At 38.7% G+C, this 15,378-nt stretch overlaps 2 protein-coding genes across 2 annotated transcripts in view; one reads left to right on the top strand and one right to left on the bottom strand.

Moving 5' to 3' along the window:
• Positions 1-15,378, bottom strand: part of LOC144660170 (uncharacterized) — a 166,258-nt gene that overhangs the window by 114,709 nt on the left and 36,171 nt on the right. The gene's annotated exons all lie outside the window — the stretch shown is intronic.
• LOC144660225 (UPF0538 protein C2orf76 homolog) lies at positions 9,059-15,140 on the top strand. Its single transcript, XM_078520827.1, has 5 exons — positions 9,059-9,286; positions 9,365-9,415; positions 10,039-10,076; positions 10,186-10,267; positions 13,855-15,140. The coding sequence occupies exons 1-5, from the start codon at positions 9,127-9,129 to the stop codon at positions 13,929-13,931; spliced, it is 408 nt and encodes a 135-aa protein (XP_078376953.1). The 5' UTR covers positions 9,059-9,126; the 3' UTR covers positions 13,932-15,140.

The raw sequence follows: 15,378 nt of genomic DNA, 5'->3' as shown, positions 1-15,378 counted from the left end.
TCGCATGTCTATTCCAACTAGATCGTTTGAAAACATTACATGCCTTGAATACAATGGGCTTGCAACTAATTTTCTTATTTTCTTTGTTTCGTCGCTTCGCGCTATTCTTATGTCTACACGGTTTCTCAGGTTTTCCATTGTTTTTCCAAAAACCGAGTTATTCATTAGCTTGTAAAAGTTCTTTTCAAAGTCGTTCTTTGCTTTTTTTCTGAATTCTGTGTTCATCCGGATGTAGGGCTCCATCCAGCATTCCTGTTCAAACTCTAAGACCCTGTGCACTTTTTTAAGTTTCATTCCTTGTTTTAAATAAAACTGCAAGTTTCGGTAATGCACGACGTAATTAGTTTTGTCTTCGAGAGTCAATACAAGCTTTTCGCTTTCTGGCAGTTTTAAATCAAGATTTTTTATTATTTTCTTTTGGTAAGGTGAAAACATTTCTTTGTTTATTTTCTTTTTCTCTGGCGCTAATGGATAGCTGTTTTGGGCGTCATGCAGCTCTTTCGGGTATTCTAAGTCCACCTCTAAAATCCATCCAGCTTTTGCAAACTCTTTTTTTGTCATTATTTCTTTTTCTGTCGGCATAACCTTTTTCCATCTAAAACCACTTTTTGGGAGCGGCTTGCTCATTGCCCACCCGTAAAGGTTATTCGCATCGAGGTACATTATGTATTTTTTTGGCTGGCTCGGGTCAAATCCCTCAACATAAGGGTTGTTCGCCTTTGCATATCTTTTGCTTACCATCGAAATTCCGCCTCTTAATCCCCTTTCAACAAAAAGATGCATTTCATAGTCCGTAAGTAACTCAAGCTCCACGCCTGTCTTTTTCAAAAGTGCGTCCCAAGAAAGGCCTGGCGTCGTGTAATAATTCGCGGGATCTAACCCGTACTTCTCAAGACAGATTTTTCGGAAGTTTTCAAAAACGTCAGCCAACAGAGAAACGTCTGTCTTAACGTACAAATCGTGGTAGTCGCCCAGGGTCTGGCAGCCAAAGGTTTCCCACACGTTTTGCGCGTGTTTGTACTCTTCATCCGTTATGTTCTCATCATTAAGTTTGCTGTAAAACTTTTCTTTTTCAGGCAAACTTGTTTCGCTAAATCTTTCCCATGAGTCCATGTATTCGTAAGGATAGATTCCCTTTTTGCAAAGAAGTTCAAAACTTTCATCAGACTGTGTTGAAATAGATTTTGTTATATTTAATGACTCCTTCGGTGTCGCTGTTACAAGTGAATCAAGACTTCCTTGAAGAAAGTTTAAGCTGTCAATAAAACGCAGTCCGCCAAATGAAAATGTGATGTATTTTTCCATGTTGTTTGCGACACATTTTACCTCTTTCTGTGCCTCTTTTGAAATCTTTGACATTGCCTGCATTAAATGGTGCGCATCATAGCCCCTTAGGTTGTGAAATACAACTGGTATTTGGACATTTTTTGGATTTATTCTCATCATCAAGTTACAAATGTTGTGCGCGGCTCCTCGAAACTTCCCTGTTATGTGGCAGTGGTCCTTTACCACATCTTTGTAGTTCGGCTGGATAAGCGGCTTGTGGCACTTCAAACATTTTTTTTGGTTTTTTGCGGCCACTATGTGTGTGTTTTGTGTCAGCTTTTTTAGCTCATAGTGGTGTTCGGTACCAAGGCTTTGCTCCGCTTTTTTCGTGCTGTAATAACATTTTTTGTGAAGCTGCCCAAAGTAATTAAGTTCACCATAATACCCAATCCAAACCGGCAACGAGTCTAAAAAGTTTTGTTTCATCAGCGTTTTTTCGCAAATGTGGCAATCGGTTGCATTTTTGAATTTTTCCCAGTCTTCCGAAGTCATCACAAGGGGTTTTTGCTTTGACAATTCAAATCTTATTTTTTTCTCTTCACTTAAAAGGCAGTTCAAAAACACTTCAACGGCGTTTTCACCCCTGTAAACGTAAGGTTTTTCGTGTTTGCCGTCGCTCCTTACAACTGTGTAAGCAAATCCACATGCTTCGTGCTGTTCTGTCTTTTCTGTGTAGCTTTTTTTCTTCAAGTCTTCTAGTTCTTCTCCTTTTTCTTTTCTCTTCTGGCTGTCCTCGGGCGTTTCGCGTTTACATCCTTGCATCTTTCTTAACAATGCCTCAAAGTCGGCGTAAATTACAAAAGGCGCTTTCATTTGTTTTTGATAGTTTTTAAAAGAAAGAGTGTTTTTCCCCTCTTCCGGCATTTCGATTCTTGTTGGCCTGCCGTTAACTCCATTGCAATATTTTTCGTGCTTTTCGAGCAAGTCTGCTCTTGTAAAACCGGTCAAGCACATCATGCAAAAGTGTTTTTTGTTGTGTGATTTAGTCTGATCGTAAAGCAGAGCGCTTACTCTTTTTACAAAACAGTAGTGCTGAATTAATCCTGACTCAATTAACATAAGGTTTATACGGGAAATGCTATTTTCTTTTTTGCTTGTTCTGAGAGGTATCACACAGTCGTCTTCCCATCCAAACACATTTATTGCAAGGTTGTTGTTTTGCGCCTCAAGCCTGTCAATCTGCTTTAGAGGCGTTGGAAAATCGATTCCATTGTAGTTTATTCCGTCGTCAACTGGGTATCTGCTTGTTCTTTGCGGATTTTTCCCATCTCTTGGCGGAAATAATGCAGCTCTCAAAGCCCATTTCAAACATTCGTTATCCCTGTTTTGCACGTTAATAACTGCTTTTTTGTTTGCCAATTTTGGTGGTAAAGGCAGATAACTCCCCCCTCTCAATGGCTGATAACGCGCGACATTGATATACGCCATTTCTATTCTTTCAATTTTCCACCCCGAGCCCTTCTCTGACCAAGCCTCAATTTCTCCCTTTGCTTTTTCGATAAATCTGACAAACTCTTTTTCGATTTCTTCTTTGGTGTTTTTTGAAAACACGTGCGGTTCTCTTTCACTGAAATAGTGGTTCATGTATTGCGTAACTCCGTCTCTTTGTATCGAAAATTTAACTTCAAGTCCAAAGCTTGCTTTTAAGCTTCGTAAGTCATCAATTTCGCTTTCCAAAAGATCATAAAACTTTTTTTTGTGTTTTTTTGCAAAAATTAAAAGATCTTTGTTGTTTGTGTCAGTTTCGGGTATGTCCATTTTCCATACTCTAAGCCATTCGTTAAAATCGGTGTGGGCGAGTGAAAAAGACAAATTTCTTTGGGGGTTTCTTTGAAATTCACGGAGGTTTTCCTCCATCTTAGCTTGCAAAACTTCTGACGAATATCTTGCGGCAGCCATCTGTTGCATATACTAAAGAAAAATATTTGTTCAATTGAAAAATAAATATAGCACACAGGTGGCGCTCTCTGTTGCTGCGGGCCGTTAGAGGTGCCGCCAACGCCTTTTTTGCAACTCGTTTCGCGAGAGGGGTAAGAAAGGCGTCTTGCGTTCCGCACACACATGTAAATTAGGAGTTGTGGACACAAATTGTGACAAGGAGCGAGGCGAGCCTGGGCGAGCCGAGCGAGTTGTCACGGTTTGTGTCACAACTCCTAATTTACATGTGTGTTACTCTTAAAAGAGAAATACTTTGCAATAAATTTGTTTAGTAAAGACCAAAGGATTTGCAAAGATATTAAAGTAGCTGATAATACCTTAAAAACATTACGTGACTCGAGGTCTAGATGATCGAAACTGAAACTTGTCATGTCAGCACATTCTTTTCCACCATCGTAATGGTATTTATTCATAGATTCTGGCCCGCTAAATTATATTTCTCTTTGAAAAGGTGGATATTTAGTATTTTTCATGAACCAAACGCTTCAAAATCGAATAGTTCACACTAAGCATACTTTATAAAGACAAAAAAGAGAAAACATTTCCATTTGTTTCTGATTTGTAGCTTCTAAACATCGCGTGATTTCAAGCTCGACCGAGTGGAGGTCTGGGTCTGGTCACCGACAAAACGAAAAAAAAAAATAATAATAATAATAATAACAAGAGCTCTTAGAGCTTACAACTGCGCTGGTCTCGTGAGCACTTTATAAGGGGAGCCATGTGGGAGGAACGAAAAATGCACCCCCCTCCCCGTATCCCCTTTACCTGCGTCGAACAATGTTGCGACTGACAAACAAGATGGTAAGAAAACACCTTGCGTGACATTTCATGGTTGACTAGTTCCATCCGAAATTAAACATTTTTCTTATATGCTAATGGTGACCAAATTTAATTCCCACGATCCTGATTTAAATCAGCATCCAGTGTTGTCTTGAATTACCGTTTAAAGATTGAATAACCAGCTCCGAAAATGGAATATTGGAGCAAATAATTAAATCAAATTTGAGAAGAACACTAGACCTGTGTTTTGCTGAATGGCAATTCCCCGGGGAATTAATTTATCAATGACGTAACCCTTGCAAGTCAGGGCATGTTTGTCCATCAGATTTCAGAAATCCTATAGATGACACAGCTCCAAAAATAAATAACGCTAAAAAGTCGAACATTTCACACTTAACATGCTAAGTTTAGACCAGAGGATTTGTTCAGTTTCCGTTTGTAGCAGGTTTAAACCTTTCAGAGCATTGCGTGATTTTTTGCCGATCAGTGCCTTGTGAAAGTAAAAATTTGCTAACGCCAGCACATTCCAGGACACAAACGTAATGTAAAAAAATGTAAATTCTTGCCCGCTGAAGCGTATTTTTTAAAGCGTGAAATTTTAGTATTCTCTTTGATTCAAACGCTTCAAAATACTTCACACTGAATTTTGTAAGTAAAGATTAATGGCTTCGCAAAGATTTGAAAGGTAGCTGATAATAGCTTTGAAAAATTACGTGACTCGAGGTCTAGCCGATCGAAAGTGAAACTTGTCATGTCAGCACATTCTTTTACAGCAACGTAATGGTATTTATTCACCGATTCTGGCCCGCTGAAATATATTTTTCTTTCGACGCATGAAAATTTAGAATTTCCTTTGAATAAAACGCTTCAAAATCGAATATTTCACACTAAACATTCTTTGTAAAGGCAAAAAATAAGAAAATGTTTCCATTTGTTACTGATTTGTAGCTTCAAAACATCGCGTGACATGAGCCTGACCGAGTGGAGGTTTGGTACAGGTCACCGACAAAACGAAAAATAACAAGAAGCTCTTAGAGCTTAAAACTGCGCTGGTCACGTGACCACCCTAGGGGAGCCATGTGGGGGGAATAAAATATGACCCCACCCCACTCCGTTCCCTTTACCCACGTCACGTCAAAAAGTGTCGCGACTGACAAACAAAATGGAAAGAAAACACCTTGTGTGACATTTCATGGTTGACTAGTTCCATCCGCAATTAATTATTTTTCTTATATGCTAATGCTGGCCAAATTTAATTCCCACGATCCTGATCCGTGAAACCAAAAAATCTTTTAAATCAGCATCCAGTGTTGTATCGAATTTCCGTTTAAGATTGAATAACTCACTCCGAAAATGGAATATTAAAGCAAATAATCAAATCAAATTTGAGAAGAACACTAGAGATGTTTTTAGCTGAATGGGAATTCCCCGGGGAACTAATTTTATCAATGAAGTAAGCCTTACATGTTTGTCTCAGTGGTTTTTCCTTCAGATTTCAGAAATCTTCTAGATGACACAGCTTCAAAAATACATAACTCTAAAAAGTCGAATATTTCACACTTAACATGCTAGTTTAAGACCAAAGGATTTGTTTAGTTCCCATTTGTAGCAGATTTAAAGCTTTCAAAACATTGCGTGATTCTTGCCTATCGTCATCAAAGCCTTGTGAAAGTGAAACTTGCCAACGCAAGCACATTCCAGGACACAAACGTAATGTAAATAAATGTAAGTTCTTGCCCGCTAAAGCTTATTTTTATTTTAAGGCATGAAATTTTAGTATTTTCTTTGATTCTAACGCTTCAAAATACTTCATGCTGAATTTCTGAAGTAAAGACCAAAGGATTCGCAAAGATTTGAAAGGTAGCTGATAATAGCTTTAAAAAATTACGTGACTCGAGGTCTAGCCGATCGAAAGTGAAACTTGTCATGTCAGCACATTCTTTTACACCAACATAATTGTATTTATTCACAGATTCTGTCCCGCTGAATTATATTTCTCTTTGAAAGCGTGGAAATTTATCATTTTCCATGAGTCAAACGCTTCAAAATCGAATAATTCACACTTAACAGCCTTTGTAAAGACAAAAAAAGAGAAAAAGATCAGCGGATACGCAAAGTTGTCAAAGTGAGAGTTGTCATGTTAGCCAGCACATTCTTTGACAACAACGTAATGGTATTGGGAATTTCCCTAGCCTGCCGAATGACGTAAGCGTTACAAGTCAGGGCAAGTTTGTGAAGGGAATTTTTCTTTATATCTCTAAAATCCTTTCAATAGCACAGCCAAAAAATAGATTACGCTTAAGAGAGAAATACTTCACAATATATTTGTTAAGTAAAGACCAAAGGATTCGCTTTACATTACGTGACTCGATGTCTAGCCGATCGAAAGTGAAACTTGTCATGTCAGCACATTCTTTGACATCAACGTAATGGTATTTATTTACAGATTTTAGCCCACTAAAATATAAATTTCTTTCAAAGCGTGAAAATTTAGTATTTTCTTTGAGTAAACGCTTTAAAATCGGACATCTCACGCTAAACATGCTTATAAAGACCAAAGCATTAGAAAATTTCCCATTGGTAAGTGTTTTCAAGCTTTTAAACATTGCGTGACCCGAGCCGCCTGGCCGAGCGGGGGCATCAGTCTGGTCACTGAGAAAAAAAAAAAAAAAAAAAAGGACGTGCAGAGCAAGAACTGCGCAGCGCAGTTAATAAACCCCGTGCAGAGCAAGAACTGCGCAGCGCAGTTAATAAACCGCGTGCAGAGCAAGAACTGCGCAGCGCAGTTAATAAACCCCGTGCAGAGCAAGAACTGCGCAGCGCAGTTAATAATAAACCCCGTGCAGAGCAAGAACTGCGCAGCGCAGTTAAAAACAGAATAAGAGCGTGCCATTCCGTGACAATTCGATAACTCAATTAGTTCTTGTTTGTTGAATAGAAATTAAGGTTGCGAATGAACGAAAATCTTTGTCGAACAGTTCTGACAGAAAACAAATACTCCAGGTGCACTGCGCTTTAAAGAACTTTCCCGAAGAAAGTGGTTTTTGATTTGATGCGTTTATTACTTCGTTTATTATAGTACTTTTCGTTCAATGTCTATATGGAATCGTGGCTTTTTCGAGAAAAACAAGGGTATCGTGTTACGTTCGTTTTTAAAAAACAGAGGTCTCGTGTTACAAAAGTGAGAAAAACAACAATATCATGTTTCAGTGTTTGGCAAATAGCCAAAAGTATTCCGTAACAAACAGAAGTAACACGTTACGGTTGCAACAAAGCTAGCAACAAAATGGCTGCGATCACATCTAGACTACTAACTATAGTTAGGACGGCGTTAACTATAGTTAGCTATATTTTTAATGTGACCGCTTCTCTGTTCGCCCTAACTATAGTTAGAAAATTTACGCCTCGCTGATCCAAAACAATACACACTAACTATAGTTATACCCAAGCAAGGTTCATGAGTTAGTCTTAAGTTTACAAACGAAAAGCCAATCAGAATGCGACAATTCTTTTCGCACGTGCGACATGAACATAAATATGCAAAACAAAGCGTCAAGGGAAGGAAAACAAGAAAAACAACATGCCAAGAAATTACATATCATCAATGTTAGCAAAAATAAAGCTTGAATTCTTCGGTTTCTAGCATCCTTACTTCATTTTATTTTCTTCAACGCCGAAATGCCGTGCAAAAATAGAAAAAAATAGAGGAACAACTGGACACAAATAAACAACAAGGGCTGTCATGAACTAATTTAAATACCAAATTATTCACAACCTAATCAGAACTAACTATAGTTAACTGCATTGGTGTGACCGCAAAGACGACAGAAAGCACTAACTATAGTTAGGTATGACGTCACGTAACTTGAGACTAACTATAGTTAAACTTTAGTTACGTCGTAGATGTGACCGCAGCCCATAACCGCTTAAACAGAATAAGAACGTGCCATTTTGTGACATTTTGATAATTGAATTAGTTTTTGTTTTTCAATTAAATGATGAAAATTTACATATTGAGTAAAACAGTTCTGATGTATCAAAATGCACGTAAAAGTTATTTTGTTTGCAAGCAAATTTTGTGCAAAAAGTGACTTCGTGGGCCGCCATACACAAATAGCTCAACCCATGGCATAAACCATCCCAACAGGACAATCACCCAGTTTCACCCCAAGCCACCCCATAAATTGAAAAAATAACTCCTGCACGCTTAGCGTGCCTATGTTTTATTTCTGCGGACATGTTCTGTTTCTTTTCCTTTACCCAGTACAGGAAAGGAACAAAAGATGTCTGCTTGCATGTAGCCTCCTACGCAGAATTTCTCTTGGGGAGAAACTCGTGACAAGCACAAAGAACTTTTGCTTGCATGCCTAGCATGCACGCTGCTTCTCGTGTTCCACGCTGACACAGTTGCATGCTTGTTCTGCAGGCTAGACAACCTTTGCATGTGTTGGAATGTTTTGTCGAACAAACTATCCTGCGAGTAGTTGTTTTTTACTTCTGCACCAAACATAAATTTAGGAGAAACCAACTGCTTGCAAGGTATGAAAAAACTGAAACAAGGCCAGCATATTATGCACCTATCAATGTTAAGCCACTGTGGAGGGAGGCCGGGCATAGGCAGGGAAATTGACAGCAATTGTTTGCCCTTAGTGGGGACTTTTGACCGTTTTAATGGACTTTCTTACAACATCTTATTGAAGTTTTATAGTGACTCTTTTGAACATCCGCAAATGGGGGTTGGGCATTTGAACAGAAATTCTCAGCTAAGTTCAAACGGCCCGGCCTCTCCCCTCGGCGGCTGAACATTGATACGTGCGTAAAACAACAGTCAAATACTCCATTAGGTTACCACTATTAGTATGCTGCAGTTGAGGCGTTTTGCTAACATGAAATGGGGGTCCAAAGGGGGTTCTCCAACCCACCTTCAATCTCGCTCCCAGGGTCCTTTTCTTCCCGCCTCTGGGAACAAATCCTAAACTTGGTCCAGCGGTTTTCAAGTGCGTGGTCGCTTAGCCCCAACATGGCGGACGAAGAGAACGAATGTATCCTTCTTCGCTGAACTTTTTTTGAGATTTTGTGGCGATGGATAGTGGAACTGGAGAGAGAGCAGCCAAAACTGCGGGAGAAACTTTAACTGTACGCCTGATAAGGTCGTTTGAATACAGAAATATTAAATATGTCGTGTTCAAGGACGTGCCGCTGGAGCAAACAGTTCAGCATTTTATGGACTTTGTAGTTTCAGGTAAAAATTTTATACCTGTCGTTTCGTCCTGTGAACCTACGTCTTTTGAGTATCTTAAATTTAGCAATTTTTTTACAGAGATTAAGAAAAGACCTGATGTACCTCCTCCATTCAGAAACTTCTCTTATGGTTTGTGGATGAACATCCTTCTTGTTGTAAAATTATTGGAAAGATTTTCGCACCCCATACATTAATTATGTATGCAACTACTTCATACTATCACTATACACAAACAGCAATCATGAAAAGAACGAGTCAGTCAGAAAATTGCATGCATAATTAATGTATGGGGCTGTGCGGAAATCTTGCCAAACTATTTTTTGTCTTGATAGATGAATGTGCTTTTCTAGAAATTTTAAAATAAAAATGGCCCGATATATACTAGAGACTGATGATCCGTCCAGAGGAAATTGCATTTTAATTAGGTGAGAATTTTTAAGTTTGTGCAATAATTTGTCTGTGTATAAATAGGGCAAACAGACGGATTATCGGTCCAGACCAACTTTCTTCATAATTCATCTTGGCAGACGAATTATTTAGATAGTTGGTCTGGATGGATGATCCATCTGTTTGCCCATATTTATACGCAGACCATGACAGACGAATTATTGCACAAACTAAAAGATGCTCGCCTAATTAAAATGCAAATTCGTCTGGACGGATCATCCATCTCTAGTATAAATCGGGCCAATATGTTTTATACATACATATAAACGATGGAATCATTCTGTGTTTATTTGCAAATTTTCCAGACACAATGAAAATTCAGCATAAAGCACATGGTGCAAAGGTGAGAGTTGTAGAGCTTCCATTTTATAGCATCACAGATATTTAAAATGAGCACTTTTTTATTACAAATGTGAAGTAAAGTTCTTTATTTTCCTTTTTATATTTTGTAGACAAGTAATCCAGTCATTGTCTTAGAAGATGATGAGAAACTAATTTTAACACCAGACTGCAGTCTTTCTGACAGTGGAATTGGTAAGCAAAATGTCTTTCTCTACCTTCAAAGTGTTTGTCATGAGGGATAAGACTCCAGTTCTAAAAAAAAGTCCTCAAGTCCCAGGGGGGGGGGGGTACTCCGGCTTGTAAATGACAGGGATGATCCAGACGACATTCGAATAGTATCCCATGATGCATTTCGTTTCATCTTATATTATCACTGCGTACGTGACCTAATCAGTATTGTTCAGCTCTCGCGAAGTGCGAAGAAGCGTTCGCCATGGCGTGTTTCAACGACTTATTCTACGTTCACTGCGTTTCAAAGTAGAATTTCAGTGTCACACTGAAGGGATTTACCTGTGTTTCGCAGAGAGATACATGTTAGTGTTATCGAACAATTGGACGAACGTCGAAGAGCTCTCGTTCCTGTGACAGTCAAAAATTCGGGTATAGATGAGCTATTTGTTGCTGGAGTGGTAATAAAGAAGTCCTGTGCTGATCTGAATCGGTTTTCTTACATTTCTTCTTACATCTCTATCGATCACTAGTCCGTCTGCTTCGCAGCCGGCGGGCTCATTCGGCATTGTTTACATAATCTGTGAATACATATTTGAGCTTATTATTACGGTTATTTTTCACCAGTTGTAAGCATTTCACTATTTTGAAGAGTACAGTTATAAGATAACTTTCGAAATTAGTCATTTTGAGTGTAAATATAAATGGCAATGATGACAAAGCAGGACAAAGCACTCACGAAACCCAGCGATTGTTACCTGAAACAGACATCACACATGCTTCGCAGCACGCGGCGCTGGTTTTCGATCGAAATTTCAGTCATCTTTGATTGCTGAAAAAGTCATTAAGATGCGGGTACTTCTGGGTACTTCTTTGCAAGTACAATAATACGGCCTTTATTATGCTAGTGTGAGACCCATATTTAGTAGAAACCTGCTTTTTATCCGAAGAATCGTGAATATTTATGACCTCGTCGCGGGTCAGTGAACATTTTGTGAAGGAAAGCTAATCAAAATAATCAAAATAAAGGACGTTTTTTTACAAACCATGGTCATAGGACAATTGCAAATCAATGAAAGTATGACAAACAACAAAATAATACAATTTTCTTGCTTTTGACTGGAACAAAAATATACGAAATGTGCCGTAGAGAAAGCGGCGTTATTTTACGGTGGAATCCGCCATAACTTCGATATTGCGTGAAGTGCGCGGAGAATTGCACCATGGGATACTATTCGAACGTCGTCTGGGGATGATCGAAGGATTTTTTTGGGTTTGAAATTTTCGATTCCGGGATTTTTTTGGGTTGGAAAATTTGGCAAGTATTTTTTTGGGTGACTTGATTTAAAGTGTATATGACATGAAAAATATTTTCTGCTAATTTGAAAGGCCTTTCGAAATACAGAAGAATGGCGTTTTTCTTTTCGAAATATCTTTTTTCGTTTCAGAGATATTGACGTTTTTGTATTATGCAAATTAGATCAGTGATGACGTCACAAGATTTGACTCTAAAAATGGTAAAATACTGAATAAACAATATCTCTAAAACTATTAAAGCAGTGTTCTTGGAACTTGGCACCACAAATGTGCATCACAAAAGAAACAAAATGTTACTCTTAGGGCTGTTGCCATGACAACAGTTTTGCCGCTGGTGCTGTCTCAATAAAAACTGAAATTCCCAGTTTTTGTCTTAAACCAAGAACCATCTAGCGCAGCCAAACCAATGGTGGGAATTAAGGCAATATGGGAACTATGTCTGTTCTAAGCAGGACCCTTTGTCTCACTTTAGAGGTCAGATATGGGGATATTTGTCTTTTTGACAGAGAGACTGGAGCTGAAAGAGTTGCTATGGCAACAATACTAAGGGTGTCATTTTGTTCCTTTTGTGATGCACATTTGTGGTGCCAAGTTCCAAGAACACTGCTTTAATAGTTTTAGAGATATTGTTTATTCAGTATTTTACCATTTTTAGAGTCAAATCTTCTGACGTCATCACTGAACTAATTTGCATAATACAAAAACGTCAATATCTCTGATACGAAAAAATATATATCGAAAAGAAAAACGCCATTCTTCTGTATTTCGAAAGGCCTTTCAAATAAGCAGAAAATATTTTTCATGTCATATACACTTTAAAAAGGGGATATTTTTGGATATTAAAAACGAACTAAAGTGCCTTGGCGTATTTATGGTATGGGATTTTTTTGGGTAATGTCGGAAGACTTGATTTTTGAGGTCCTTAGTTTTGCCTCCATTCGATCATCCCCGTCATTTACAAGCCGGAGTACCCCCCTGGGCCTCAAGTATCTCTTGTGGAATGTGGTGTGTAAGATAAGGCAACAAGGAGTATTCCAAACCCCTCCCCCCCCCCCCCCCATGAGAGGTGAGGTGGTCTCATGGTTAGTGTGCTTAATCCAGATTGAGCAGTCCAGGTTTGAGCCCCGGCCAGGGCAATACGTTTTGTTCTTGGGCAAGACACTTTATTAAATCATATTGAATTTCTTCACCCAGGTGTATAAATGGGTACTGGGGAATTTAATGCTGGGGGTAACCCTGTGATGGATTAGCATCCCATCAGTGGGGAGTAGCACTTCATGCTATGGAAACCAGGATAAGCTCAGGCCTGATTAGCTACTAGGCTCCCCCAAATGCAGACTTAACCAACCTACCCCCCTAAATGGCATGTTTTCGTTGGTGTATGCATAAGGGGAGTGTGGTTTGTGATGATGCGTGGAATAACAGGGGGGATTTTGGGGGGTAAGGGGTTTAGACTGGACTGGCCTGTAAACGCTATAAAAGTGAGAGCCAAAAAACATCCCTTTATTTAATTGATCATGAGCCAACATGCAAGTTAATTTATGAATAAAAGTCAATTAGTATGTCTTTTCTTGAGATGGTCTGGGGGCCGGGGCCCCAAAACAAAACTTCTTGGGTTGCCTGCACCCCCCCGGGCTGTTCATACTTGGGGTGTGGAAACCAGTTAAGTCAATATATTCCTCATTCTCTAGCTCTTATGAGACTTGATCCATCTATTCCCCCCCCCCTTAGTAGTCCGTAAGTCCCTGTATAGACTAGTCTACCCAGTTTTTGTCAGACTTCCCCAACAAATTGCCAATACATGTGTGATTTGTCAAATTTTTGACTCCTACTTTCAGGTGTCTCTACTTTTGGAATTTGCTAAAAACCGAGCAGGTTTATCTCTACTTTTAGGGGGAGATGGTTTGTGGGTAAAATTATCATAGGCATTCCCTTACAAGTAAAATTTAAAGAACACTAGAAGGTTGTTTATTTGCAAAATTCAAAATAGACTGCAAACAGTCTCTCTATTGCTTTAAATTTCATGGGGACTTATGTGAAAGCAAGTGAGCACGATATAAGAGCGGCAAAGCAGCAAGTGGCAAATAGCTCAGGTGCCGGAAGGAAAGCAGCACCTACACAACTCGCAGCTCAGGGCTTCGCCACTCGTATATAATTTTTGCCTTCTCCACTTTCACATTTGTCCCACGGAATTTTAAGCAAAAGGGAGACTACCACAGTCTAAATTCAAAACTGATATAATAAATAAAAATTTAATATAAATTATTTATATTTATTCCTGTATTTCCTAACAGAAAATGAAACAGAAATCTCTTTTTTCAAGAAAGAAGATTACGAGAAATACAAGACTAACCCAGAGCTGAAGTGGTAGAAAATTTTAATAAACTACATTTTTATAATTTCTGTGGTACAGGGTGGTTTACTTCTAAGGTTACAAATCTTAGGTTACAAATTGGTATTGGAAGAGCAGATTTAGACAGTACAACATTGCCATGTGCAACATGCTAACGACAAGCCTACAGCACTAATTGTTTCATGTAAAACAAACCTACAACTTGCATGAAGTTGACAGATACAACATTAAAACAAATTTTGAAGGATTTTGAAATATGTTTAAAACCCTACCACAATGATATGTAATCAGAGACAATTAATGTTCAATGACAAAACTAGTTGTATGTGATTTTTGCATGATTTGAGTAGTATGTACTACAAAAGTCCCATGTAACAAACTTGTACCATCTAAGGTAGCCCTAAAGTAGATCTATTTTAAATAAATTTCAGCAATTGGGCATCCAGGAGAATTCTCCATAAAAAGTGTCTATATTAAAAAGGTTGAACTCACATAATTTAGACTAGAAATATTTTGTTATTTTAGTGACCAAGTAGTTGTATATGTAAATGTTGATAATAACAAGGTGTCTGCAGAAAAGTCAATGTACAACTGGTAAAGGTCTGCCTTCAGGCCTCATTGTCCATCAGACTGGAGCTTATCCAGGTTTCCATAGCACAAAGTCAGTAGCAGTGTTTCTTACTCCCCCAGGGGTGCTTGTCCATTGTAGGGTTACAAGGCCCAGCACTAAATTTGCTGGTACCCATTTATACACGTGGATAGAGAGAGGCACTGTGAGAGTAAAGTGTCTTGCCCAAGAACACAACACAATGACTCCGGCCAGGGCTTGAACTTGGAATGCTCAATCCGGAGTTCAGTATACCAACTAACACTGCAAAATTTGGAAAACCAACACACCAAAAACTCACCAAATTCTTTAACTGTTGGTATTTGCTTATAAAAACTGTTAGACTGGTATTTTTTCTGGGAATGACTCCCTGTTAAAGAAGTGGGATGCTTGTCAGGAAGCCAATCTGGGCGTGGCAAAAGCTTTATGTGACCCTTAAAAGATACCATTCTAAAACAGACACAAAAAGAGCTTTAAATGAGGATAAATGCACTGTCATCAAATATATGGCTGTAGCTGCATCAAGTGACAAAGGTTTTTCATTTGTGTCTGAAGATGACTTCTGCTTAGGTTGTCATAACATCAGTCACTGGCAACAGTTCTTTTCAGAACTACTCTCACCCAGATGATCACACTAATAAATGAACTACTTTCATCTCTAAATGAATGTTGATCATTTCATTAGTGATAAAAATTGTAAATGTAAATACTACGCTGTAGTAAACTATTCCTGACGTTCCCGCCTTCGGGCACTATCGCCGGTGTGTCCGCGCATTTAAATAAATCTCCGCACGTCTCCGCGCGCGCGCGAGAGCGCACAATAATACAAAGAAGTCAACACGTAAAGCTAAAGTCGAG

Source organism: Oculina patagonica, chromosome 7, assembly GCF_052425735.1.
Source record: "Oculina patagonica isolate OP01 chromosome 7, crgOcupat, whole genome shotgun sequence".
NCBI lineage: Eukaryota > Metazoa > Cnidaria > Anthozoa > Scleractinia > Oculinidae > Oculina > Oculina patagonica.
This window is presented reverse-complemented; position numbering and strand designations above follow the sequence as displayed.

Bases quoted from the DNA above. Each gene is read 5' to 3' on its own strand.
- LOC144660225 (XM_078520827.1), top strand. From the start codon at position 9,127: ATGGATAGTGGAACTGGAGAGAGAGCAGCCAAAACTGCGGGAGAAACT. The intron at 9,287-9,364 runs GTAAAAATTTTA...ATTTTTTTACAG, and splicing joins TATGGACTTTGTAGTTTCAG to AGATTAAGAAAAGACCTGAT. The intron at 10,077-10,185 runs GTGAGAGTTGTA...TATATTTTGTAG, and splicing joins ATAAAGCACATGGTGCAAAG to ACAAGTAATCCAGTCATTGT.